We start from the raw sequence: 25,706 nt of genomic DNA, 5'->3' as shown, positions 1-25,706 counted from the left end.
ATCTCGCAGTTTCGGGGAAAAGCGCGCCGGCACCCCGCCGGTGTTTTTTTACTTACCTCGTACCTCTGTATTGACCATTCGCATCCGATCGAACGATTCGCCTCCTTGCTTTGTACCAAAATGACCTCTCTGCGGCACAACCCAACCTCACCCGCATCTACGAGACTACCCCGGCCAGGACCGTTGACCCTTCTGATATTTAGGGCGTTCGCCCGGGGCGCCGGAATTTTTCGAGCAACGCTCGAAACGGATCATTATGCTAATGCGATGACTCGGCTCGTAAATCATAACGTCAATTCTGAAAATTTCCCGGGCAAACTTGTCCACCTCGCAGTCACGCAGTGAATATTCGCATCGTGTTGTAGAAATTTTACAAGTGCACGATGTACGATTGATTCTGAAAATATTTCAGTCCAGTGTGTTGCGAGTTCGAAATAATAACTCCTCCATGTCAGTAACATCTCCATGTCACGTCTCGCTACGTTAATCATGCGCGCACATTAAATTGTTCCTTTATTAAACATTTCATTGGAGCTTACGCCGATCGAAGCGGCGTGCAAGCAACTCGAGCGACTCTCCAGAGCGATGGAATACTTTGTACCCGCGGAGGCGTAACGTTCGAAATGGCCACGTATGCAGAGCTAATTAATATTCACCATCTAGACATTAGGGAAATTGGAAAATATCTGCTTGTCGCCTACCGCGGCGCTACCTTTTGCACCTCTCACTCGTCAAGAGAGCGAGTCGTACGTTCCCTACTCAATAGCTGCAGCACAGCAAATCATTACGAGGCAACAGAAAGGACGGCACACGATAGAAGTGCAATTTCCACTCCCGTCCCGTCCTGTCCAACCGTTACGACGGAAGTCGTAAGGCACATCCGGCAATATGTAGCCAGCGCATTAACGCTACGACGATATCATACATTGCAGCAACATCGCATTTCGCCGGGCAGCGAGCGTACGAGAAGCTCAGCGACTCTCGTACGGGGCACTGGGCGACATCAGACCGAGCCTGATGCGACGAGAAGTACGTCGTAGTGGTTCCTCTTGAATTTCGACGAATCGTAGCCGTTTCGGCGATGCGGAGCGCCCGCAGGAGCGTCTCCGCACCCGCCCGGCGTCGAACGATCCCATCGCGGCCGCGCGCGCAGTTGGCAACGCTGCAGCCGTCGCGGCTGCCGCGCGAATATCGGTGTAGTAGTGCGGCGCAGGGGGGAGCGGATCGACCAATCGGACGGGTGGTACGCGCGGGCCCTCCCCGCGCGCCCCCGTGGTCACCTCAGGGAGACTTGAAAATCTGTAACGGACACGGCAACCGGCGCATACTCGTCTCTGCTCGCGACGCGCTAGTCCACGTTCGTCGTCGTTCGCTGGTTCGGTAGCAATCGCTGCAGTCGCCGTCGCAGTACACAAGAACACTCTTTCGAGGAGTTGATCGACAAAGTTCGCACGAGCAACCATGAGGGAAATCGTCCATATCCAAGCCGGCCAGTGCGGCAACCAAATTGGAGCGAAGGTAGGTAGAAACACCGCCGTCCAAGTAGGAGACCGAGGCGCGATCGAACGGCCCGATGCCGCGTGTCGTGCGTTCCTTTGTTCCGCGAGGTAGTGTTCCAGCGTCGACTTGCCCGGGTTTCGGGGATTCTAATGCCAGGTTACCACGTCGACTGCTCGTACGTCCACCGGAAATCACGCGATACGATCTCGTCGACGAGAATTGCGCCGACAATCGCGGCTGGGATGGTCTCCACTTGGAATGGCCGGGTACACGGACCCGCGCCATTTTTCTCGTTGACCGATGGTACTCTCCGCTCTCGGGAGGAGCTCATGTCGCCTCTCGAGACGATCTTCAACGGCGCGCGAAAAGTCTCGCGTTCGCTCGGCGCTGGTATGCGAAAAAACGACGATGCCTCGCCCGCGCGCACGGTCGAAGACCTGTCATGGCGACAAGAGCTCGCCGGCCGGCCGGCCGGCGCGAGCGGAGAGGAGCCAAGCGGAGTCTAACGGTTTTTTTGTTCCCCCTGTTCTTTTCTTGCATCGTGCCACCGCGTTCCGGGACGAGGCGTCGTCGTTGCTGCCTGCGCGTCGGCCATCTTTTCTGCGGTGCATCTCTATGCTCTATATGCACATTGCTCTATGTTCATCATGAATCATTGTCCCGGCGAGACGTCGCGCTTTTACCGTGCGAAGCATCTTGGTCTCAAAAGTTCTCGGTTCTAGGTATCATTGTATAGTCTACGTTGGTCTCTGGGTGTGGCATACCTCTCGGTGACGTGAGAATCACCGCGTAAAGCGGCGACATCGACCGCTTGCGCGCGCATCTCTTCCTCACGCTCTCTCTCTCTCTCTCTCTCTCTCTCTCTCTCTCTCTCTCTCTCTCTCTCTCTCTCTCTCTCTCTCTCTCTCTCTCTCTCTCTCTCTCTCTCTCCCTCCCCCCCATCCCCCTCTTGTCCTCTTTCCTCTCTCCTTCACTTTTTCTGACTCATTGAAAATCTTTTGAGCGTCGATTTCCCGACGCTAGGTACTACGCTAAACTTTTGGCATCTATATTCGCTGGTGAAATTATGCATAAAAGAATTCAGAAAATTATGCAACCTATATTTTTTAGATTATATTTCAGTAGAATACACAATAGCATGCGTCACTCTTTTTTTTTTTTAACATTTGACATAGTTTTATGTTCTTGCGAAATTACACGACACAAGCCGTTTTCCCTCGTCTGTCTCCTTTTATACCTCCCCTTCTGTCGCATTCCTACTGACGTTATTGTTAAGGTAGATACACACGGAACGAACGAGCAGCGAATGCAGTTCGTTGCGTTTCGGAACACGTTCAATTCACATTTATTCAATCGGTGTGCACACGCTTTGTGATAGATGAAATTCCTTCGCTGCGTCTGTCGACCGTGTGGCGTTGTGGTCGCGCTAACGGCTACGCGTCGTTGAGCGAGCGTATTTTTAAATTTTTATATGACGCTCGCGCTAACGGACGGCCAGTGACATGTGCGGCTGTGCGTTATCGTGAGTCCAGATATGCTTCAATGGTCGATTTCTCGTTGATCATGCCAGTCGGACTTTTTTGGCTGACACGTGTACTGTTGTCTTTGTCGAATTGTACTTTTTGCCGATTTGTTAAAGATATCAAGTCAAGCGTCACTGACGTTTATCTTTATCACTTGATCACTCTTGATCACTTGATATCATTGGATTTTTATAATATCATGAGCAAAATTTTTCCCCCGAAGAAGAAAGCTCGTGAACCAACATATTGACGTTCTATATTTCGTTCCTTCGTTTTATCGTAAAATAAAGAGTAAAAAAATTTTTTGTACTCGTGCTGAAAGATTTCTTATGAGAGTGGTAAAGATCGAGAAGTTTGCCGACGTCCGTCGTCACGCTTCTATGATTTTTAAGGCTGCTGCACTAAGTCAATGTCCGTTCGCCGAGTTGTCTATCTCAATCGATCCAGCATCATGCTTGCTTGATATTAAAGGTTATTTTTTGTTTCCTCTTTTTTGTAAGATATTTATTGCACCTGTAATGATGAAAGAGAAGTTTCATCAATAAATTATCTAACAATTTTGTAACTACATATATAACTAATACGCTATTCTATTTTTACTTAATCTAAAAATTGTCACTATGTGATAAATTTAACGATAAGCGAATCACATCGTCAAAAAATTATAATCTGATAAGTATAATGAAAAATTGCTAAAATGCGCTAGAACAGTAACGTATCATGAGAAATTTTTACAACTTCTGAGCTAAAAGACCACATATTGGTAAAGGTACAAAATTATTAAATTAAAATTATTTTATCGTCGAAATTTTCTCAGTATCTTACGCAATTATTTTTTTTTCACTATGAAATAAAATAAAAAATTTTTTAAGAAATACGCGCTTTTTCTGAATAAAAATACGTTCTATAAAGGTAAGAACCGTAATGTAAGCTACGTATTACTCGGTGACGACGACAGTGCTCGTTGTGTAACTATTACGAATGCCCATTCAGTGACGCCTTCGAGTCCAAGGACATCGAGTCCGCGTAGCGCGGCAACGCGCTCCCAAATAAAGGAAGACGGCGATATCCTCTCTCGCCATTTTTCTCCGCATCACCTCGGCCCGTTTCGAACCGTTTCGCGTTGCCGACGAAGCGACCGACCCTCTCTCTGGATATAGCCAGGTGTATCGATCGTGTCGGGTCCGTAAGGCTGGGTACATCCATCGTCGCGACAATTATACCGTTTTCCTGCTTTCATCCTTGAAATTTCACTGCAGAATTTTCACCATTGTTACCAACAATAATGTTTCTATTAAAATAAATTTTAAATATATTTATCAATTACCCCAATTATATATTAATTTTGTATATAATTTTTAATATAATTTTATATATGATCTTTATATTATATATATATATATATATTTAATAAATTAAAATGTATATATCTTTTTTTATCACTGTCTCGTATGTGCGATATACTATGTCTTAATATAGTATCAAGACTCGGAATATTTTTTGTTCGGATAACGGGATTCTCTTAGATTCAAATGTTAAATAGAATTTAACGTTAACGTCGTTTCCGGATTTTCATCATACCAATCAATCATGATCACAATTTTTCTTGAACATCCGGTTTATCAGACGAGCGAGACTCGTCTTCCAGTAAATACAACCAGTTTATACAACCTCGTCCACGAAATCTAATGAACATTAGATACTACCATAATTACAAGAAGACATCGAATTTCCGTTTAGATGAGTCGCTAGATTAGCTATTAATAGCTTCTACAGCATATACATTTACATGAACCGAGTAAAGTTGTACAGTTTGAAATAGAGCTTGGAATAGAGATTTCTCTTATTCCAATCATTATGCTCTTTTTTGCTATGTTAATTATAACATGCTTCAACAGCGATGTTGGTACTCGTCACTCTTGTGACCTAACAGGATTTTACAGGACGCATATTTCGTAATAGAAAACTGATTCTAAATCAGTCTTTCTAACGCATTTCTCATTAATGAGATTGCCTTATCGCAACTAACAGCTCTTATCGGCACTTTGTGGTATAATTAAACGCTTAAGCCGTTTGAAACGTCGACAGATGAAAGTGGAACGATGAATACTTCGACCCAACATCCGTACATATGTACAACGTATTGACGGACTTGAAACTCCCTAAAAAAAAATTATTCGTTTCAGCAACCTGCTGATAGATCTTGATTGTCTAATCAGCGTGTTTACGACTCGCATTTCTAATCAGTTTAGATAGTCCACGATGACTCTCTTCTACCGTTGCCTGCTACACGCGCCTCCTTTATTTACCACAAATGACGGTCCATTAAAGCCAGCGGGATCCGCGATACGAGCTCGGTGGACCAATCTGTGTCCGCTCGGCGAGTTACGCAACGCTTAGAATGCAACATGTCGGCGTGCGCATTTAGAATAACGGTACGACCTTTCGCGCTTCTTCCGGCCTAACAACATCGGCCGCGTCGCTGGCTCCTGGTGCAAACCGCGAAATTAGTCGTGGAGCAGCGGCTCTGGGAGAAATCGGCGGAATTTAACGAGGGCAGGCAGAGCCATCGTCGTCGTCGCCGTCGCGATGCATAAACCGAGCGATCGTCGCTTATGCTAATTGCACGATCGTGTTGGTTTTACAGTCATCATCTCTATATATAGCGGTGACATTGGTGACTCATATCTGGCTATAACATATACATTGCGGTCAGACGAGATATATAGCGGTGGGGAGGGGGGGGGAAGAGGTAGATAGGGTTGGGCGATCTTAGCTTTCGAACGACGATGTTCATATATGGTCGTCGCTTAATACACCCATCGTTTCCATGTGGGACGTGCACGCGTAGCGAACGGTAGGCGGACTTTGACGGTTTTACACGCGGACTTTCACGCGGGTTGTATATGGAGCTCGGGATTATTCAATAATCGCCTGCCGCGGCAAAAAAGTTCGGCTGCACGGGAGAGTGCTCGCCGTCGCCGCACTGCGTACTTCTTACGTGTAGCTTTATCGCTTTCGAGCAGCGACCGCGCGCGACTCATGAATATTATACCTCCGTCGAGGAAACAAACGACAAGGTCCAAGTGAAAAGAAAATGTATTCTTAGTCGCGATATAACCCGGCTTTTCCTCGTCGGAATGGCTTCTCTCGCAACGAGTTAGACGGTTGAACAAGCGGACGATTGAAGTTGCAAATGAAAAACGAAACCGTTCTCCGATTGATCGGATTTATAATTGGACGAACAGATTGGGATCGGCGAACGTACTAATGGGACGTCTCCTTATCGCGGTATTTCAAAAGACTACGAACGATGTGCCAAGTGACGAGTATAAGTATCAGTACTTTGCCACACATTCTGGCGTCGAGAGCCGCGCGCGATCTCGGATCTACGGTAACACGTTTACACTTGAGTTATTAATGCGATACAATTACGTCGGTCTAGTGACACACTGTTTGCACACACTTTTGTGCTCGGAAATACACGCGTGTGTCGTATCTTGCACATCGATTTACAGAAATATACCGGCGCGGCGGGGGTCTTTGAACCGCATTCGCGAGATAAAGCGGAGATGCAACGGGGACTACTGTGCGCGGTACACCGGCAATTTCGTAATTAGCGTCCTCTTTTGTTTGCAAATACAGAGTTGCGTCAGTCACACCTAATCCTCCTGCGCTAATGGAGATCGCGCGCGAGAAAGTGTTCCTCGGCGCTTAGATCGACTTGATGCTGACGAGCCGTGCGGCTCATTAATGTCCGTGATGTCTTACCAATGCGGCTATAATTGATATCGAAATTGAAAACCGATTCTCGGACGATTAAAGTTCCTCGGCGCTTGATGTTGATGAGCCGTGCGGCTCATTAATGTCCGTGATGTCTTGCCAATGCGGCTATAATTGATATCGAAATTGAGAACAGATTCTCGGACGATTAAATCGACCGCTCAATCATCCGGGAAAGTTGAGCGTTCAATTGAGCGATCATGGGGCATCCCAGTCGCGGCGCTAATTTGGAAGACGTTCACGAGCGATTGACATTTCAGCTTGAATCGCCGATGATCGAGCGACTATCACGACGGTGAAACGTGCGCTTCCGGGAGATTACGTGGCGGCTGGCCTTCGCCTAGCATGCGCGATGCGCTTCGACGCGTCGATCGACCGGGCATCTCGAAACGAGAAACCGCGTCTATGATACGTGCTAATTGGTCTCGATTATCGCTCGGGCGATTCGGCTGTGCTCGAGAGGGTCAGGGCCGCTCGCTTCGATAAGCGCCAAAGGAAAAAAAGTAACATAATTCGATGTGCAGGCCGAGTATTACGATTAATTACACGCGAGCTATTCGCCACGAGGTCATTGAACCGGTTCCGTTCGCTCGATACAATGGAAGGCTGGAAACGGATGTGAAGGATAATTGCGGGGAGAAAGCCGGTGCGCGAGACTTACTTCCTTCGCTCGTGCACGCGCGCGCGCGCGCGTACGCTCGGATGATGCGAGAGAGTTGGAACGCGTATCTAATTTTTGTCGGCAACGCCGATTCGTTCCGGCACGGATAACACTTGCTGCTGCAAATCGGAGTGCACGACGCTCTTCTTTCAAACAGCAAGACTGTATCGCATTAAGTTTCGTAATTTCGATTTTACGAACATAACCGGTTTCGTCAGTTAATTATTATCTGTTTGCGAATCTGTTTGAGGTGACGACGTCAGATGGTAATGTGGAAATGTTTTTGCAGTTTTGGGAGATCATCAGCGATGAGCACGGCATCGACCCGACCGGCACTTACCATGGTGACTCCGACCTGCAACTGGAGAGAATCAACGTCTACTACAATGAGGCGTCGGGCGGCAAGTACGTGCCGCGTGCCATCCTCGTCGATCTGGAACCCGGCACTATGGACTCCGTACGCTCCGGACCGTTCGGACAAATCTTCAGACCGGATAACTTCGTGTTTGGGCAATCCGGCGCTGGCAACAACTGGGCGAAAGGCCACTACACCGAAGGTGCTGAACTTGTGGATTCTGTTCTCGACGTGGTGAGAAAGGAGGCCGAGAGCTGCGACTGCCTCCAAGGATTCCAGCTCACCCACTCTCTCGGTGGTGGTACCGGTTCCGGAATGGGCACCCTTCTGATCTCCAAGATCCGCGAGGAGTACCCCGACAGGATTATGAATACATATTCTGTCGTACCGTCACCCAAAGTATCCGACACTGTCGTCGAGCCATATAACGCCACGTTGTCTGTACATCAGCTCGTTGAAAATACTGATGAGACCTACTGTATCGATAATGAAGCCCTATACGACATCTGCTTCCGCACGTTGAAGCTATCGACACCAACGTACGGCGACCTGAACCACCTTGTCTCCCTGACGATGTCTGGTGTTACGACCTGTCTTAGGTTCCCCGGTCAGTTGAACGCTGACCTTAGGAAACTCGCGGTGAACATGGTACCTTTCCCTCGTCTGCACTTCTTTATGCCCGGTTTCGCACCTCTCACATCCCGTGGCAGCCAACAGTACAGAGCTCTCTCCGTGCCCGAGCTTACCCAGCAGATGTTCGACGCGAAGAACATGATGGCCGCGTGCGATCCCAGGCACGGCAGGTATCTCACAGTCGCTGCCATCTTCCGCGGCAGAATGTCAATGAAGGAGGTTGACGAGCAGATGCTCAACATTCAGAACAAGAACAGCTCATACTTCGTAGAATGGATCCCGAACAACGTGAAGACCGCCGTCTGCGACATTCCGCCACGTGGTCTTAAGATGTCTGCCACATTCATCGGCAACTCCACTGCCATTCAGGAGTTGTTCAAGCGTATCTCCGAGCAGTTCACCGCTATGTTCAGGAGAAAGGCTTTCCTCCATTGGTACACTGGCGAAGGCATGGACGAGATGGAGTTCACCGAGGCAGAGTCCAACATGAACGACCTGGTGTCGGAATATCAGCAATATCAGGAGGCTACCGCGGACGAGGATGCAGAATTCGACGAGGAGCAGGAAGCCGAGGTCGACGAGAATTAGAGAAGAAAACAGACAACACCCGACGGAAACTACCGTTGTATCTCTCTTCTATCGACCGAGCGATAACGCAACACGACACACCCTTCACCCAGCTTCTTAACTCTACGTTATCTCTCTTTTGTAACTATTTTTTACAGACTTCGGTCCCGAATTTTGTGGAGCGCGCGCGCTTTTTGTTGGCCTTCGCTATGATAATACCGCGCTTGGTGCGGTAAATTTGAAACATGATCTATTATTTTCATGTGTTTTTTCTATAGTATTCTTTACTTTCGATTACTTATTTCACGCGCGCCCTTACCATCCAATGTATAACCGCTCGTAAGCGGTCGCTCTATCCATATTTGAATAAATTATTATCATATAAATCATGTCGTCTCGCACTATCCCCTTATTATACGGACCTAGATTTCTTAGTGCTATTGAGTTTTGTACTTTCAGAGACTTCGTATATATTTATATTCGTCTGTTATATGCAGTTTTATATCATGGCAAATAGATGTGAATAAAAACTCATGAAGTATACGATTTGAGAGTATAATTGATCGCGGACATTCGGTCTCATTCAATACATAAGGCAAGAATTTTTCAAGTTAATCCAAGATAAATGGTGCATCGATCGCAAGAAGTATTTTGAATTAATAAAGCACATGATATTCGCGTCACGTTTATCAGGAGATATTACAAATAATTATTTAAGAATTGAATTGCTATTCAACAAAGAAGAAGCTATATGTGCGGTGTCGACTTACCAAATTTAATATCTGACAGATTAATTCAAACGTCAATTATAATACGATCTTAGACAAGAGGTCTCATGTTTGTTAATTTTTATAAATCTCATTGACTCGTTTTTCCTTTTTTCTATCAACGAATAAACCAGATGGCGCTGGAAACAAGCCTATAGACTGCCATAGACTTCGTTGATTCTCTCGCGCAGAACGCATTAACTGATATCTAGTTTTAAATTAGCAGTAAATTGAAAACACAAGCGTTCACTGATGCATCCATCGTATTCGATATGCTCTTTCAAGACCATTTTTACCAAGCTCCAGTTAAACTAACTGTTTCAACAACCTTGCAGACTTTCAACTGGAGCTGCTGTCTTGTACTCCTATTTTTTTATTTCTCGCAGCAGCTTCAGTTGGAATCCTGCAAAATTATTGGAACAGTTAATTTAACTGGAGCTTGGTAAAAGTAGCTTTAATCATGTTACCGATAGTTACCGATAGTTGCAGGGTAGCGCTTTACGATCTGTTATCAGTAGCTATAAAGCGGAAAGCGCCGACTGAATCTTACCGGCAGAAGTTACCTAGCACAGAGGAGATAGCTAATATTACCATCGTTTCATATTTCCGTTTCCTGCTCGGAGACCACACTATAAATCAGATAAAAATAACGCGAATGCCTAATTACTTCTTTAAAACCTTGTAACGTAATTCAGAGAAAAATAACCACAAGCAAATAAATTGTATGTACGCAATATACAATTGTCGCAGTGTTGAAGTCCAGTTTCATTACTTTTACTATCGCAAAGATCTCTCAGACAGTCGGAGAGCATAATGTTTAGCGCCCGCGTAATGACGTTGTAATATGACGCGTCTATGAAGGAATGTCGAGTGCATCGCTCTGGCTAACTCCGAGCTAACGGATTAATGAGATACAGTTAAACAGATCGGAATCAGATCGGCGCGGTGCGCGTTTCGGTCTCGGGCGATCAATACGTGCTTCGTCGAGCGAATGCATCGCTAAGAGCCGCATCATATTGTTGCATTTTGTGTCAGGACGGCCGGCCGGCCGGCATGCAAGAAACTCGAGTCGACACGTTCGAAATAACTGACCGCGTGTGACTTCGCACTTCCGGTTGAGAGACAGCGAAAGCCTTCTTCGCCACCTCTATACTCGAGATTATTGCCTTCCCTCCCGTTCCTTCAATTTCGCGCGATTAGCGTTCACGTTTGAACCGTATGATATTTTTCTCCTATCAGTGATCGTCTCGGAAATTCCCCGAAGCAATTCGACCGTTTTATACTAATGTAATGAAGGTTTTTATTCCTTGCGAGGATATAACTAGAGATGGTTTAATTAAGGCGGTAAAGAACACGCGGATGAGTACGTATTTAAATCTAAAGTCCATATTAGTAACAGTGATTGATTCCTCTCTCTTTTCATGAAACAAATTCCCGTGAGAAATTGAATTATCGAGCCAATATCCTCGCGAAAAAAAAGGTTAATAATACAAATATGGCGAAGTATAATAAATATTTCGGTCTGAATTTAGACCTTCTTCGGTGTAGCCTCTTGACGTACTCTGGAGTTAACAAAGTTTAGATTTAGAATGTTAGCACAATTGCGACCGTTATAACGGCCGATAAAGTGTGGCGACTGTTTGGCTTTGACGAGACTACCGGGATGCGGTTTTGGTCACTCGCCTTTGACAAAGCGCAGACAACGACCTGAGTACGGCAGATATGACTCATTGCTTAGCTATATGTCGACCGTCTCGCTTTACGAATTCGACCCATCGCCAGGCGCCGCACGCAATGATAAAATACATGTCGGCCATATAATTAGCTTATTAAAGAATAAAGCACAATATTCGTCCGTCTTGTCTGATTGCGTAGGATGCTCCTTTATGGCTGCGCTTTCCGATATTTCTGTACATGCATTGCGCGCATACACACACACACACACGCAATATTGAAATAATTTGCTAAAGATTCTCCTCTCTTTTTCCTGAAGAGAATATTCCATACGAGCAATTCCGTCCTCTTGCCCTCCTCCTCGTTGCGCTCTTGAACAATGCAGGCTTAATCTCTGGAGCATTGCAAGCGTATACGGGTCAATGTTAGATAAGAGATATGTGATAACTAATAGCTGTATAATAACCCTCAGACTCACGTAAAATACATAATACAAGCTACTTCCGCTCGGAAACAAGCCAGCGACGTGGCCAGGCGACGAAGTCCGCATTGGCCGCGATTCGACACCGCGAATTTCGTCGTTCGACTCGAGGTCGAATACTGTCCACGAGATCGAACTTTTTTTTTCGCGGAGTGTCGTATAAATGACCGCGCTCTCGTTCGTCGCGGATGTTGACGCGAGGCGAAGAGAGGACGTTACAATAATAGAAGGAAGCATTTTACAACAGCGGGAGATCTTGACGGAGGAGTTGGGCGCGCAGCTGGAGACAAACCGCGCGACTACACGGTCTCGATTATTATCGTTCTTAACGATAGCGACGACGACGCGAGGAAAACGGAATGTCGCTTCAAGAATGAGTCACGAGATAAAGAGTCTCAGCCCTTTACCCCGGGGCCGCTGTACTTTCGGAATCCTCCACGCGCGTCCAACCCGGTCTAAGAATTCGCAGTATGCAGTTGCACGAACTCGAACGTCTCGCAGCGAATTATTGCAATTTGAGACGATTAGCTATTATATCGAGGCTTTAATACGAATATTTATATGAAAAAGCATGTGAGATCTGTTTTAAGAGAAATACTCCCGATTAATTATTACCGGTTACGAAAAAATTTTGAACATAAATAAACTGAAAATGACCAGTTAAGTGAGATTTGGTAGACGTCCGTCTCATAAATCTGCAATATTGGACGAATTTCTCAAAAAAAAAAAAAAAAAAAAACTAAAGATATCTTTTTAATGAAGTTAAGTGAGCTTTGGTAGGCGTCTATTTCATAAATCTGCGCTATTGGACGAATTCCTAAAAAAAAAAAAAAAGACTGAAGATATCTTTTTAATGATTCTTGTAGCTATAGGCCAAGTGATAAAATTGTAAAATTACAACGAAGAAAATTACGTTAATCCCGTTTATTACATATTACGTTGCTCCGCAATTTAACACGTTGGCTGCAACCGCGACGGACATTAAGCAGCATGCATACGTTGCCCCAGAATTCATATGACCGAAACACTTCCGTTAAACGTGATACCTTCGCCTGCATTCAACCAGGAGGAAGCACTTTCCAAAAAAAGTCCCGTCTCTTGTTACAGTTCCGGTGAATGCACTGCAAGGTAATCCGATAGAAAATAATCGCGCCTCCGTATTGAATCATATTTTACTCCACACACACACACACACACACACACACACACACACACACACGCACGCATATAGAGCTCGCGATCAATTCACGATCTCCGTGAATCGATATGCGGTGGAGATAAATATTCGCCACTCGTAGAATTAATTTCGCATTCGCACACGACGTTGCCGATAAGAAGAGAAATGATGAAGAGAGCGGTGATGGTCAGGCTCTCTGGGATTTTTGCGCAAAAGAGAGAAAATGGACAAGAACCGCGCTTACTGGAAGCATACGCTCAAAGATACAATCATATCGCCTGCTCTTGCACCCCTTTCGGAAACACCCCGACGCAAAGACCAACCCTGTCGTTTTTCCTGCACGTTACCCTCGACTCGCTTATCGCCCATCCTCCTGGTCACCCACCCCGTCACCCTTCTCTCCGTCGCGACGACGGATTCCTCTCCCCTCCTGTCCGCCTCCTCTCCTAAGCCTACCCCATCGTCGTCCACCGAGGCCGCAGCTTCGAGCTTCCAGAGAGTAGAGCTCAGGACGCCGACACGGGCGCGTTTCCCTCCTCGTCAGTCGTCCACGCTCGTCATCATTCGTAGGCTCGACTCCGTTCGCAGGCGCGACGGCCGGCTGCACTTCTCCTCGGTTGCACTTAGCTGCACACGCTCCGCACTTCGTTCCGACACGTCGAGCGCGCACGCACAGCACCGGCGGCTATCGACTCACGTACGCGACCCAGAAAAGCGGACCCAGGACTTGAAGAGATCGGGAGACATCGGCAAAGAAAGAGAGCGTAAGAGGAAAAGAGAGAGAGTGAGAGAGAGAGAGAGAGAGAGAGAGAGAGAGAGAGAGATCAGCTGTTCCCGGTCAACAACATTTTTTCCCGTTAAAAGGAAAACACGATGAGGGAGATCGTGCATCTGCAGGCCGGCCAATGCGGCAATCAGATCGGCGCAAAGGTAGGTCCATTAAGTTCTTAAGGAAACGTCTCCTCCGTCTCCTCGAGCGTGCGAGAACCCGTCTGCGCGAAGCGTAACGCGAAGTCGCGCGGTCGTGTGTGTCTTAGCCGCGACTTGAAGATTGATTTTTCTTCGTGGCGAAAGGTCTCCGACGGAATACCGTCGTTCGTGTTTGCGAAGAGGGCGACGTATTCCTTGCTTCTTCATTCTCGAACATCATCCGAAGATGATGAGCGCGAGAGGTTCTTTGAAGAGCAACAGCACGCGTTTCTTTTTCTTTCTCGGTCGATCGGAATTTATATACGGCAAGAGATGGAGATCGAGATCACTCCTCAACTTTTCTAGTCGGCTACGTCGACATCCGATTGCTCCACCCACGAAGTTACATTGTCGGGTCGTAACTACAACGGAACCTAGTGATAAATTCTCTACGACCAGCTGGTAAATTAGGAGAAACCTCGGGGCAAACTTTGAAAGCGATTGAACTCGCCGCAAGAAAGCGCGGACCAGCTGATAGTTTCACTACCAGCTAATGACTTCAGGGTCCAACATCAAGGTCTGTACATCAAAAGCTACAAGCGCGAATGAGAGCCGAGGTTCATCCTGTGCGTCCGACTGGGTGTGGAGCTCTGCAGGAGCGTCGATGAGACGAGAATAATTTATTTGTTTGCGCACGCAGTCACGCGCGTCCGGAAATTGGTCGTAAAACTTGCTTCAAGTCGCGTTAAAACGACGGTCCGTCAATTAAAGGGAGAACAAACCGAGCATTATGACTCACCGTCTTCGAAGTATCGATCCCGGTTTATTCGCCGTACTTTCCGGAAAACTTGCGCTCTTCAAGTCCCCTTCTTGTTCTCGTTCACGCCGTATACGTGGAACGCGCGAAGGACCGGAAGTTACTCGTCGTCGTCTCTCGACTTTTCAATAACGCGCGCGGAATGCGCTCTTCATGCCTTTCGCCTGCTCGATGTTGAGCTTATCTGACGATGACGTTTCCCGTTAAGAAGTGAAACCGTAACGGATCTCCTTCTCGTTCCTATTGAACCATTATACGCGCATAGTTTTCGGAAATTCTCAAGTAGATGAAATTCTCGCGACTCAGTTAAAGTTAACGTCCTAGCTGGAAGGTGGAATTAATTGACCGAAAAATAAAAAAGCGCGATAACCCCCTTCGCTGAGGAAAATATTTCAGTTATTGACGAAAGACATCTCGCGACGACGCACCGAATGCGCGTGCCGCCGAATACTCGGGTGCTATCTTGTTCACGTGATTTACTAGAACCGCTTCTGCTAACGATCAGGTGTAATTAGCAAAACATTACGAAACCTCGTTTCAATCTCTGAGCGACTTTGTAAACTTTCCCCGCGTTCGTTTTTCGTCTCTCCGCCCCTCACTCCCCCCCCCCTCTTTCTCTCTTTCTCTCCCAGCTGTATCGGCGGTGATTGGTCTCGGTGGTAATCGGCGAGAACGAGCACTAAGTTGTGCCCACAAAAAAACCGAGATGCAACCTTTCTCGGTGGTGGTATCGTCTGACCGTGGCTGTAATCGAGTCGAAGATAAGACGGCGCGCAACGAGATGGAATTTAAAGTCTTTCCGCTGCGCTCGTCTCGCCATTGAGAGCGAGCCCCTCCCCGCTCTATTTCGTGCGGCCAAAGTGCGTAAAGTGATCCAAGTTTTAATCGCGCTGACACACGCGGGGGACGGAGGCAGGAAACGACGGTCGCGTACTCGGAGAGAACATTAAAATTCTGCAGTAATCGTCTCTGCCGTCGTCAATGGCGTGAAAGCGCGTGGACGCGCGAGCGGCCGGCGCGAAATCCATCTTTCTTGAGATTAATCGAGTGCGCAAGAAAGCAGACGATTCGATCTACTGATCGATCTTCTGACCGAATAAAATCTTACTTGCGATGTGTAATTACGAGCCCGGCTTGAAGGAAATCGGCCGAGAACCCGCTCTCGGAAAAGAATACTATCAACGTCAGCGGTTGAAAATTGCCGTTGCTAATTGTTCACTGTTTATTTCTCGCGAGTATAACATGTTGTTGGATGCACGACAAGAAACGAAGATATTATCGCGCGAGAAGCACTTGAGATCCGCTAATCTCATTGATCGTGTTCATTGGCGCGACAACTTGGGGGCTCGCGATACTCTTCGCTTTTGTTACTTTTTTTGTTGTTACAAGCGACATAAACAAATTTGCGAGTTTATTCTTTACATGTGTCCGAAATCAAAGGCGTTTCATATTCGAATTCTTTTCCTCGTGCATTTCAATCCTGCACGTGTTTTACTTATCATTTCAGAGAAAAGAACGTCGTGTATTCATCACATTTTTTTATATCATTGTTAAAAAATTTCAACGACGTTTCAAAATAACTTGGACGCATCTTGTGTCGACAGATCTCGGTCAGATTGGATAGATATCTGTCCAATTTAGAAATTGTCGTGATGATTTAATGAAATTTACTCGAAGATAAAAACCTTCCATCTTTATCAATGTTTGTCTCTGATAAGTGACACCTTATCATTGTTCCGTATAACTTTGTTGGAACGTTTTTTTCACTCACTATTGCTCATCGTGCACTGACGCGCGCTAAATGGCGGAGCGGAATTCTAGGAGCACCGAGTGAGTCAGAAATATTTTTTTAAAACGGACTTGAGGACAAACAGATTTGACAGCAAAACACCAAAGAAGTAATTTAATGCTGATGTTGCGCTGATTTAATGACGCATCGTTACACGTACCATCTTATCTGAAACAATGCTTAATCATTAATCAAACAGAAGAAACCCATGACACAAGATACGTTTCCTTTTTTATTTTTTATCAATTGCGCTTGTAATATATAAAAGTTGCTTTACCTTTGAAGATTGGAATAACTTTGATCGAGAAAAGTCGCAAACCCTCACTCGAGCGAGTCGATTTCATCGATTTGATTATTGCAATCGGTTACATTTCTCCTATCGATTCAGCAAACAGGGCGCTTTAACGATTATCCTTCCTCGAAAAGCATCGTCCTTTCACTCCGCCCTAGATGCGATTCCCAGAGCGGCATTGTTTTCCGCTTGAAAGGATTTAACGATCGCAGGAAGCAGAAATGATGCCTCCTGGAGCGGAATTGCAGACAACTGGGATCTACGCGATCTTACGATGATGTTTCTCGGCCGATTGAAGCGATTGTTGGAAGTCCGCGCACAAAGAGGCGAACGGTAAATCAGCTGAACACGTTGCAGCAACTCGACTACGCTCTCTCACGTTCCATTCTTCTACAATTTACAATCGACGCGAATTTCTCCATTTTTCAGCCTGGCGAAATTCAAGAAATTTCCCTCGTACAAGTAAAATAAAGTCGCCTTATTCTTAGATATAGATTTCAGACCTGCGCTCTTTTTGCAGCGCGGACGAGGAACGGATATTCTTCGATGAGAACCTAGCGACTTCTGCTCCGTCAGAGAATTTAATCAGAAATTTAATTTCGCCTTCTTTGTCCGATTTAACCGACACGCAACTGCTGCTCGACAATAAGCCGCGCCGACGGAAATTATTTCCAGTTCGCGCGATAACGCGTGCGAACGTCGCGAGTGCACGGCGAGGATGCATTTAGAATAATCGGAGGGTCGCGTTTCGACGAGACGGCCATGGCGACCGGCACACTGGCTCGCTATTAATAGCAGGAGAAAATAGTAAAGACAAGACAAATGGAGAGAGGAGAAATGTTTAACGGGAGGGTGGACATGAGCCAGGGGGCACAGGCCGCGTTAATTCCGTGCGTCTCTATTTTCGGATGTCGCGCGCGCGCGCGCGTGTTATCCTTGTCCTCCGGGGCCTGGGGAAATCGAGAGAGTGGCGTTTAGGGTACACCGCCCGGTCGGAGGGAAGTCGCCCTTCGCTCGACACCTCGAGCGGCTTCGGCTGCGACGAAAAACCCAACGGAATAAACCCACGGCGCGGGGACTATGTTTGGGAGATGATTGCAGAGAGAGGAGAGAGAGAGAGAGAGAGAGAGAGAGAGAGAGAGAGAGAGAGGGAGAAAGAGGGGGGATGCTCGCTATTTTTACGCCGGCTATCAGGCACACGCCCCCGCTCGCCTCGTTATCGCTAAATCAAATCTCTAATGGCGATATGAAGATGGCGATGGGCCATCTTTAAGCGGCTGATTTACGTAGCGTAATGTTAACGGATCACGTTGCAGTTCTGGGAAGTTATTTCCGAGGAGCACGGCATCGACCAGTCGGGCATTTATCACGGAGACAGCGATCTGCAGCTCGAGCGAATCTCCGTATATTACAATGAAGCATCTGGTAAGGGCATGTTAAACATAAAGCGGCCTCGCGTGCCTCCCCGCTCCTCCAAGTATAAGCGGAATGCGATCCACTTGGAGGACTCGAGCCGTGCTTGAGATTTATTGTGTGTCATATCACAACATACTCGCTTACGCGTCAGTGAGTCTCCGATGACTCTTGAGAGGAAATCTTTCTTATCGAATTATATCTCGCGCAATATCCGCTCGGGGATCATTCGGGCACGACGCTCGACGTTGAAGGAGAAGCTCGCGATGCGTCGCGATCATCTTTATAGGATAATCTGCATAATTCCGCGAACAAAGCTCGCGCGTCCAACTATGACATATACATCATAGTGATGGAAATCAGGCTACTCGGCGCACCTGTCTTCTCTCGGTGGAAGGACGGGCGCGAGCGCGGTCTGAAATAGAAACGCCGAGGGTGACGAAGAAGCACCGACCGTTCGTATTTGTAACATCAGACGTTCGATTGACGACAATCAGCCGCGTCGACGGGAATGAAATCAGACTTCTCGATGCACGATGCGGAGAGATCCTCCTCCGGAGAGTGACGGCTGCGCGGCGCGGCGCGGCGCGGACATTCTGTCGACACGCGTCGAAAATAGCAGCAACGAGAAAGGTAGAAATGCGCGCTGTCCCGCGCCGATACTCGGCGCGATGGAGAAAAGGAGCAGGTCGGGACGTGCATTTACGTGCCGAAAATAGCCGCTTTGTGGCGCTCGGACGTTAGAGTTTGCGCATCGCGACACGGCGGCGGTCAGGCGTTTTCGCGCCGCGGAAATGATATTATTTCCAGGAACGTGGGACGCGCGCGACGCGGCGCGTGTTCCACGCTGGAAACAGCGCGGTTGACGAGTCGCTGAGGCTCACGTACCCGCATGTAAATGAGTTGTTAAAAATAGATTATAACGCACGGCGGGGCCGCCGATTTGCTGCGTTTTATCTCTCTGACGCATTTTCAAGTTCGTGCTTCCTTAATTGTGCAATAAATTATGATGAGTTCATCAATACGCGTCCTGATACGCGATATCGCGACGACTCGCAAACACGAGTATAAAAAAATGCCGGTAATTGGGCGAAATTGTACGCACTACTAACGATAAGCTGGGAAAGCCGGGAAGCGAACACGTTGCATCCCTTGGTCGCATCGCAGACGGCGTCGTCTGTGTTGAAATGAAATGAGTGTCTTTCCCGCCGCGGTGTTACCTCGATTACCTCTCATCGCGCAGCGTCACAGCGCTCATACTCCTCAGACCGTTGAGTTAGCGCTGTCTCATTTGCAAACGACGCAGGCACGCGTTGTTCCGTCCGTATACGCACTTCCGCCGGCCATTAAAGTCGCCATAGGAGTTTTCGGTAGAATGACAATAGCGGCCGATTTAATATGGGCGCGCCGACGTCTTGTATCATCCACGTGGATGTGTCGCGCGGCAACTATTGAGTACGGTCGTCCTTATTGACGACGTTTGGACGACCTGAGAATGTATTTAACGAATGAAGGAGTGCTAGAAGTTTCCTCGTACGGCCTCTCCGACTAACACAGGCTTGTTGCACGAGTAGCTTTCTCGAGGACCTTGGCCTTGTTTCTAGACTAGTCTCTTGGATCCTTGCGCTCCTCGGGAGATCCGAATGGGAGACTGAAACGTGCTAATCGATTCTTCAACTCTCCATCCTTCCAGTCGCAACGTCGACAAACGGTGGCAAGTATGTGCCGCGCGCCATCTTGCTGGACCTGGAGCCCGGAACGATGGACGCCGTTCGCTCCGGCGCTTACGGGAAACTCTTTCGACCCGACAATTTCGTGTTCGGACAGTCCGGTGCTGGCAATAACTGGGCGAAGGGCCATTACACCGAGGGTGCCGAGTTGGTGGACTCTGTCCTCGACGTGGTGAGGAAGGAATGCGAGAACTGCGACTGCCTTCAGGGCTTCCAGCTCACCCACTCGCTGGGAGGTGGTACCGGCTCCGGGATGGGCACCTTGCTAATCTCCAAGATCCGCGAGGAATACCCCGACCGGATCATGAATACTTACTCGGTGATGCCATCGCCAAAAGTGTCCGACACGGTCGTGGAACCTTACAACGCGACGCTGTCGGTGCATCAATTAGTGGAGAACACCGACGAGACCTACTGCATCGATAACGAGGCCTTGTACGACATCTGCTTCCGCACATTGAAGGTTTCCAATCCGAGCTACGGCGATCTCAATCACCTGGTCTCGCTCACCATGTCCGGAGTGACCACTTGCCTCAGGTGGGTGGCGGCGAACAATAAGCAGCGCGAACGATAAACGGTCACGTAGATAAAACTAATAACTACATTACTATAGGACATGGTCTTCGAGTATTTACCAAATTTATGCTGTAGAGTCTTCATTTGTTATTACAAATAAACGTAAAACACAGCAAGACCGATTTTATGCCAATCAGTATTGCAATGATTTTGCAATAATTAGTTGATTTGACATTTTTCTTAACGTTTGCTCAGCTCATCCACGCGAATCTCGAAGAGTCTCGAGTGAAATCGGGGAATTCAACTAAACTATTTTCAGGTTTCCCGGCCAGTTGAACGCCGACTTGCGGAAACTCGCGGTGAACATGGTGCCTTTCCCACGTTTGCACTTCTTCATGCCGGGTTTCGCGCCTCTTACGTCCAGGTCCATGCAACAGTACTCGGCGCTTTCCGTGCCAGAGCTCACCCAGCAGATGTTCGACGCGAAGAACATGATGGCGGCCTGCGATCCTCGCCATGGCCGGTACCTCACCGTGGCGGCCGTTTTCCGCGGCAGGATGTCCATGAAGGAGGTGGACGAGCAGATGCTGAGCGTGCAGAACAAGAACAGCTCGTACTTCGTCGAATGGATACCGAACAACGTGAAGACTGCGGTCTGCGACATCCCGCCCAAGGGGCTGAAGATGTCGTCGACCTTCATCGGCAACACCACCGCCATTCAGGAGCTGTTCAAGAGAATCTCCGAGCAGTTCACGGCGATGTTCAGAAGGAAGGCCTTCCTGCACTGGTATACAGGCGAAGGTATGGACGAGATGGAGTTCACCGAGGCGGAGTCGAACATGAACGACCTGGTGTCCGAGTACCAGCAATACCAGGAAGCCACGGCCGAGGAAGACTTCGAAACGGAGGAGTGTGCCGACGACTTTGAGACTTGCGAGCAGGAATGAAGTCAACGCGACGCTTCCTCCTTCTGAATTCATCTTCAGCTTCTCTATCCGTCATCGTAGGAGCTCCCACGATCGATCGTGCGCTCTCGAGGAGCAGTCTTTTGATATTTTTATATACGATGCGCTTTGTAATTGAGACGGCGAATGTAATACAAGCGTCCGAGATCGCTTTCCTTTTTCCCTCCTGTTTTTGTGATACTCGAGTGTTTTTGCAAAGGGTACGTCCAGGTACAGACGAACGAATTCAGAGGCAACTACAACAATCGCGAATGATCGTATAATTAGAATGCGGCGAGGCTTCTCCGTTTCGTTCACCTCGGATACGCTTGTATTACATTCGGCCTCACTAGTGATAATTATATGAATCTTGATATGTCGCTTGGATGAACGTGGCATGGACTGGATTGCAATAAAAATCCTTGGAAAATCACACGTTTCTACCGTACTCTTAGTAGTTTCGTAGAAACTCAAGGCGATCAAACGTCAATCTACAGCCGACGAAATATTCTTTTGTCTGAAGAGAAATTTGTTTCCTCGTTATCCCTTCCAATGGTTCCAACGCGTTAATTCTTGCATCCTTTAGTCATAATCTGAGCGAATAATACGTTTCACTTCACCTGGAGAGCTATTTCTAAAATTATTAGAGAAGCAACACGCCGTATAAAATACAATTATGCATTCAAGCAGTCTCATCATTGGTCTAATATTTTTATCATTGGTATTATATTTTTAATCTTCCCAATAATTCTCCCCCATCTCCCTCTCTTCCTACCATGCATGCGAATTTTCGCCTGAACACCGCGTTACCACTCGTTTCCAAGTTGCTCATTTCCGTTCTCCTGATACTCTCGATACTCGGAGATGAGGGAGAGCAGTTTCTCATGAGCTTCCACGAATTCGGACTCCTCCATGCCCTCGCTGATGTACCAATGGATGTATGCCTTTCTCCTGAACAAGTTCTGGAAGAGATCGGACAGCTTCTTAAGCGGCTCCTGAATCGCTGTCGTGTTCGATAACACGGTGCCGGACATGTTCACGCCGCGCGGCGGCACGTCGCATATAGCGGTTTTGATGTTGTGCGGTATCCATCCGACGAAATATTTGCTATTCCTGTTCTGTATATTGCACATTTGCTCTTCCACGTGCTGAAACAAAGAATTCAATCTTGTTACTAAGGCAGAACACACCGGAGAACAAGTGCCACTTGTGCCGTTTTCTCACATATCCTTTCGTTTGGTATGGTAAAAAAAGTCGCGAAAGATCATCGAATATTTCAGGAATGTCGCACGATCGAACTTTTAAATACCTTGGTCGACATTCTGCCTCGGAAGATCGCGGCGACGGTGAGGAATCGTCCCTTTCTAGGATCGCAATCGGCGAACATGCTGCTCGCACTGAACATCTGTTGCGTCAATTCCAGAACCGACAGAAGTCTGTAACGAATCGATCTGTCTGCTATCAGCGGCACGTGTCCGGGCACGAAGAAGTGTAGCCGTGGAAACGGCACCATGTTCACCAGAAGTTTCTTCAGGTCAGCGTTCAACTGTCCTGGGAATCTAAATCAAGGATAACGTAGGAAAAGAGTCGCTTCGTGAACATTTCTGCAAATGGTACCTTGGAAATGTCCAGCTTACACGTAAGACGCATCATTACTCTCTATCGAAGTGTACAATCGGAATAAGCTTATATTTCATACTACGGAACGTCCGAATTGTCATGCGAACCTCAAACACGTCGTGACGCCTGCCATGCAGACGGAAATTAAGTGATTCATATCGTCGTAAGTCGGCGAGAAGAGTCTCAGAATGCTATTGCAAATATAATAGAGGGCCTCGTTATCCATGTGGTAGACTTGGTGGACGCACTCGATCAGGTGGTTAATCGACAGTACCGCGTTGTAGGGCCCCACAACGACGTCCGACGTTCTCGACGACGGCATTACGACGTAAGATTTCAACACTCTGCCGGGATATTCCTCGATCAAGTTCTGAACGAGCAAACTGCCCATACCTGACCCGGTGCCACCGCCCAAAGCGTGCACGAGCTGTATACCTTCGTTAACGATGATCATTAATCGTTTCTTTCGGAATTGGCCTCGGGAGAAGTCTTGTTCCGAGCTTACCACGAGGGAAGAGAGAGAGAGAGAGAGAGAGAGAGAGAGAGAGAGAGAGAGAGAGAGAGAGAGGAAGGGAAAGAAATATAATATAAAAAACTAATACAATATAAATAATACATAAAACTATAGAAACAAATGGACATAACAGTGTTAATGATACCCTTCAATTTGACGTAAAAAATATATATGTATATGTATGTAAATATGTATGTAAAAGTAGTGATAGAATTTAAAGTTTCTAATTTTTGTTTCCTTTTGTGATCGCTATATAGACACAGCAGTTGCTCTGACTCCAAACAGAAGGTAATTCTTGACCGTTGCAGCGTGGAAGCAACGTCACATTCCTCGCGGAGTCTGCTGAACTTTTAACCTTGGATTAAATCGCAGCTCTCGGCTTCCGTTCGCACGAGTTCCAAGGTCAAGTCCGCGAGCTCCGCTCCTTCGGTGTAATGACCCTTGGCCCAATTGTTGCCGGCCCCGTTTGTCCCGGCCACGACATTGTCGGGCTTAAATAGGTTGCCGTACGGTCCAGATAACACGGGTTCCAAGCCTTTACGGTCGAGGTCAACGAGAATAGCCCTGGGCACGTATCTCTCGGCTGAAAAAAAAGCGATCGCCGATAATACCGCCTGACGGACAGAATAATCGTTTTGCGCGCGCCGATCGTCTTTAATTGTATCTCTGATACAGTCATTGACGGGAACAACGCGCGTCGGCACGCGCTGTATTACGAAGTAGTTAATGTCGGCGATTAGCAGCGATTAGAAGCGTGCCATGCCACGCTTCTGGGAAGGAGAGGGAGGAAAAAAGAGCATGACCGCATCACCACGATCGATACCTGCGTCTTCTGCGAAATACACGTTAATTCGTTGCAATTGAAGATCAGATTTCCCAACGAACCTGCCGGTCGGATTCAGTCCGTGCTCGTCTGAAATTACTTCCCAAAACTGCGAATAAAATTTAGAATGACTTTTTGACGCGACGATTATTATCAATAAAATAAAATTCATCGATAAAATGCATTCTCTATTAAAATTGTTTGAATTTTTTTAAATGACTATTAGTTCACATATATAACTATAATTGTATATGTGGAAATCGTATATATATATATATATATATATCAAAATAAATATTATATTTTTTATAATTTTATTTTAATTTTTTATAATATCTTTTTATAAATTTAGACAACAGGTTACCTTTCTTCCGACATTGTTGCCGCATTGTCCCAATTGCAAGTGCACGATTTCTCTCATTTCGACTGCACCGACTGATAATTTTCTGATAAAGCCCAATTCAAAGAGAGATTGATGAAATTTTTTAGTCCAATCGGTTACATGTTTCTGCCATTCGTTTTATCTATTTGACGATGATTCACAACACATCAGACACATGAAATTGGCGTCGTGCGAAACGAACGATTCGATATCCCGGTCTCGGAAAAGTCAGCGCTTGCCGTATTTGACGTTCTGCATTACCTGACCATTAGATCTGTCCTCTTGTAATTATACTTCACCGTGTTTTCAAGCATTTTTCTCACATCGCTCATTTTCCACGGCCACGTCACTGTGTACCGATCTGTCATACAAGACGTTTCCTCCTCCCGATCACCACGCTCGATGATTGACATTTCACACCGTTCCTCTCGTCAATCGAGACCCTGCGGAAACCCTCTCAAAGTTCTTCGTGTCTTTTACGACTCGCAATTAAAAGACGCGTTTCCCACAGCGGTACTCGCGCCCAATCGCAGTCGATCAAATAAAAATGGCGAGAAACGCATTAAATCGACGCGCGCGAGTGCACCGAGCCGAGTGTCTTCGCTCGTGCGGCTCTCGGCGCGCAGCAAACGCGCGTTCTCCGTTGTTCGCTACGATTGCACGCGATAATAAAGTGTTTGCCCTCGGGGCACCGATGAGATAATGCGCGATCGCCAATTTTTGCCGAGGCCTTGGCTTCATCAATGTCAGTTGGCCAGAAGGACGATAACGAGTTCGATAGCGAGAGCCGCGTCTAAACGCCTGCGATTACTCGTCTTATTTAAGAGGCGCGTGTA

At 47.1% G+C, this 25,706-nt stretch overlaps 3 protein-coding genes across 4 annotated transcripts; 2 read left to right on the top strand and 1 right to left on the bottom strand.

Moving 5' to 3' along the window:
* Positions 1-1,307: 1,307 nt before the first annotated feature.
* Positions 1,308-9,408, top strand: LOC105186322 (tubulin beta-1 chain). Its single transcript, XM_011146424.3, has 2 exons — positions 1,308-1,518; positions 7,757-9,408. Exons 1-2 carry the CDS (start codon positions 1,462-1,464, stop codon positions 9,041-9,043), a joined length of 1,344 nt encoding a protein of 447 aa, XP_011144726.2. The 5' UTR covers positions 1,308-1,461; the 3' UTR covers positions 9,044-9,408.
* Positions 9,409-13,607: 4,199 nt separating this feature from the next.
* LOC105186320 (tubulin beta chain) lies at positions 13,608-21,964 on the top strand. Its single transcript, XM_011146420.3, has 5 exons — positions 13,608-13,885; positions 13,986-14,051; positions 18,245-18,353; positions 20,035-20,608; positions 20,907-21,964. The coding sequence occupies exons 2-5, from the start codon at positions 13,995-13,997 to the stop codon at positions 21,532-21,534; spliced, it is 1,368 nt and encodes a 455-aa protein (XP_011144722.1). The 5' UTR covers positions 13,608-13,885; positions 13,986-13,994; the 3' UTR covers positions 21,535-21,964.
* A 287-nt stretch (positions 21,965-22,251) lies between these two features.
* On the bottom strand, positions 22,252-25,687 carry LOC105186321 (tubulin beta chain). Of its 2 annotated transcripts, none has more exons than XM_025304170.1 (6): positions 24,853-25,687; positions 24,489-24,597; positions 24,021-24,248; positions 23,259-23,628; positions 22,841-23,090; positions 22,252-22,679 (listed from the first exon to the last, which is right to left on the bottom strand). In XM_025304170.1, the coding sequence occupies exons 1-6, from the start codon at positions 24,907-24,909 to the stop codon at positions 22,338-22,340; spliced, it is 1,356 nt and encodes a 451-aa protein (XP_025159955.1). In that variant the 5' UTR covers positions 24,910-25,687; the 3' UTR covers positions 22,252-22,337. The 2 variants fall into 2 exon arrangements, with proteins under 2 accessions (XP_025159955.1, XP_011144723.1); XM_011146421.3 differs by having other exon boundaries at positions 23,259-23,586; positions 24,853-25,685.
* Positions 25,688-25,706: the final 19 nt, after the last annotated feature.

The sequence above is a fragment of the Harpegnathos saltator genome, unplaced genomic scaffold (genome assembly GCF_003227715.2).
Source record: "Harpegnathos saltator strain DR-91 unplaced genomic scaffold, Hsal_v8.6 scaffold594, whole genome shotgun sequence".
NCBI lineage: Eukaryota > Metazoa > Arthropoda > Insecta > Hymenoptera > Formicidae > Harpegnathos > Harpegnathos saltator.
The sequence above is the reverse complement of the archived record's forward strand: the minus strand, read 5'-3'. Positions and strand labels throughout refer to the sequence as shown.

Coding starts and splice junctions, on each gene's coding strand:
- LOC105186322 (XM_011146424.3), top strand. CDS start 1,462: ATGAGGGAAATCGTCCATATCCAAGCCGGCCAGTGCGGCAACCAAATT. Junction 1,519..7,756: donor GCAACCAAATTGGAGCGAAG/GTAGGTAGAAAC, acceptor ATGTTTTTGCAG/TTTTGGGAGATCATCAGCGA.
- LOC105186320 (XM_011146420.3), top strand. CDS start 13,995: ATGAGGGAGATCGTGCATCTGCAGGCCGGCCAATGCGGCAATCAGATC. Junction 14,052..18,244: donor GCAATCAGATCGGCGCAAAG/GTAGGTCCATTA, acceptor ATCACGTTGCAG/TTCTGGGAAGTTATTTCCGA. Junction 20,609..20,906: donor GGAGTGACCACTTGCCTCAG/GTGGGTGGCGGC, acceptor AACTATTTTCAG/GTTTCCCGGCCAGTTGAACG.
- LOC105186321 (XM_025304170.1), bottom strand. CDS start 24,909: ATGAGAGAAATCGTGCACTTGCAATTGGGACAATGCGGCAACAATGTC. Junction 23,629..24,020: donor GAGCTGCGATTTAATCCAAG/GTTAAAAGTTCA, acceptor ACTTCTCCCGAG/GCCAATTCCGAAAGAAACGA. Junction 22,680..22,840: donor GAGGCAGAATGTCGACCAAG/GTATTTAAAAGT, acceptor TCTTTGTTTCAG/CACGTGGAAGAGCAAATGTG.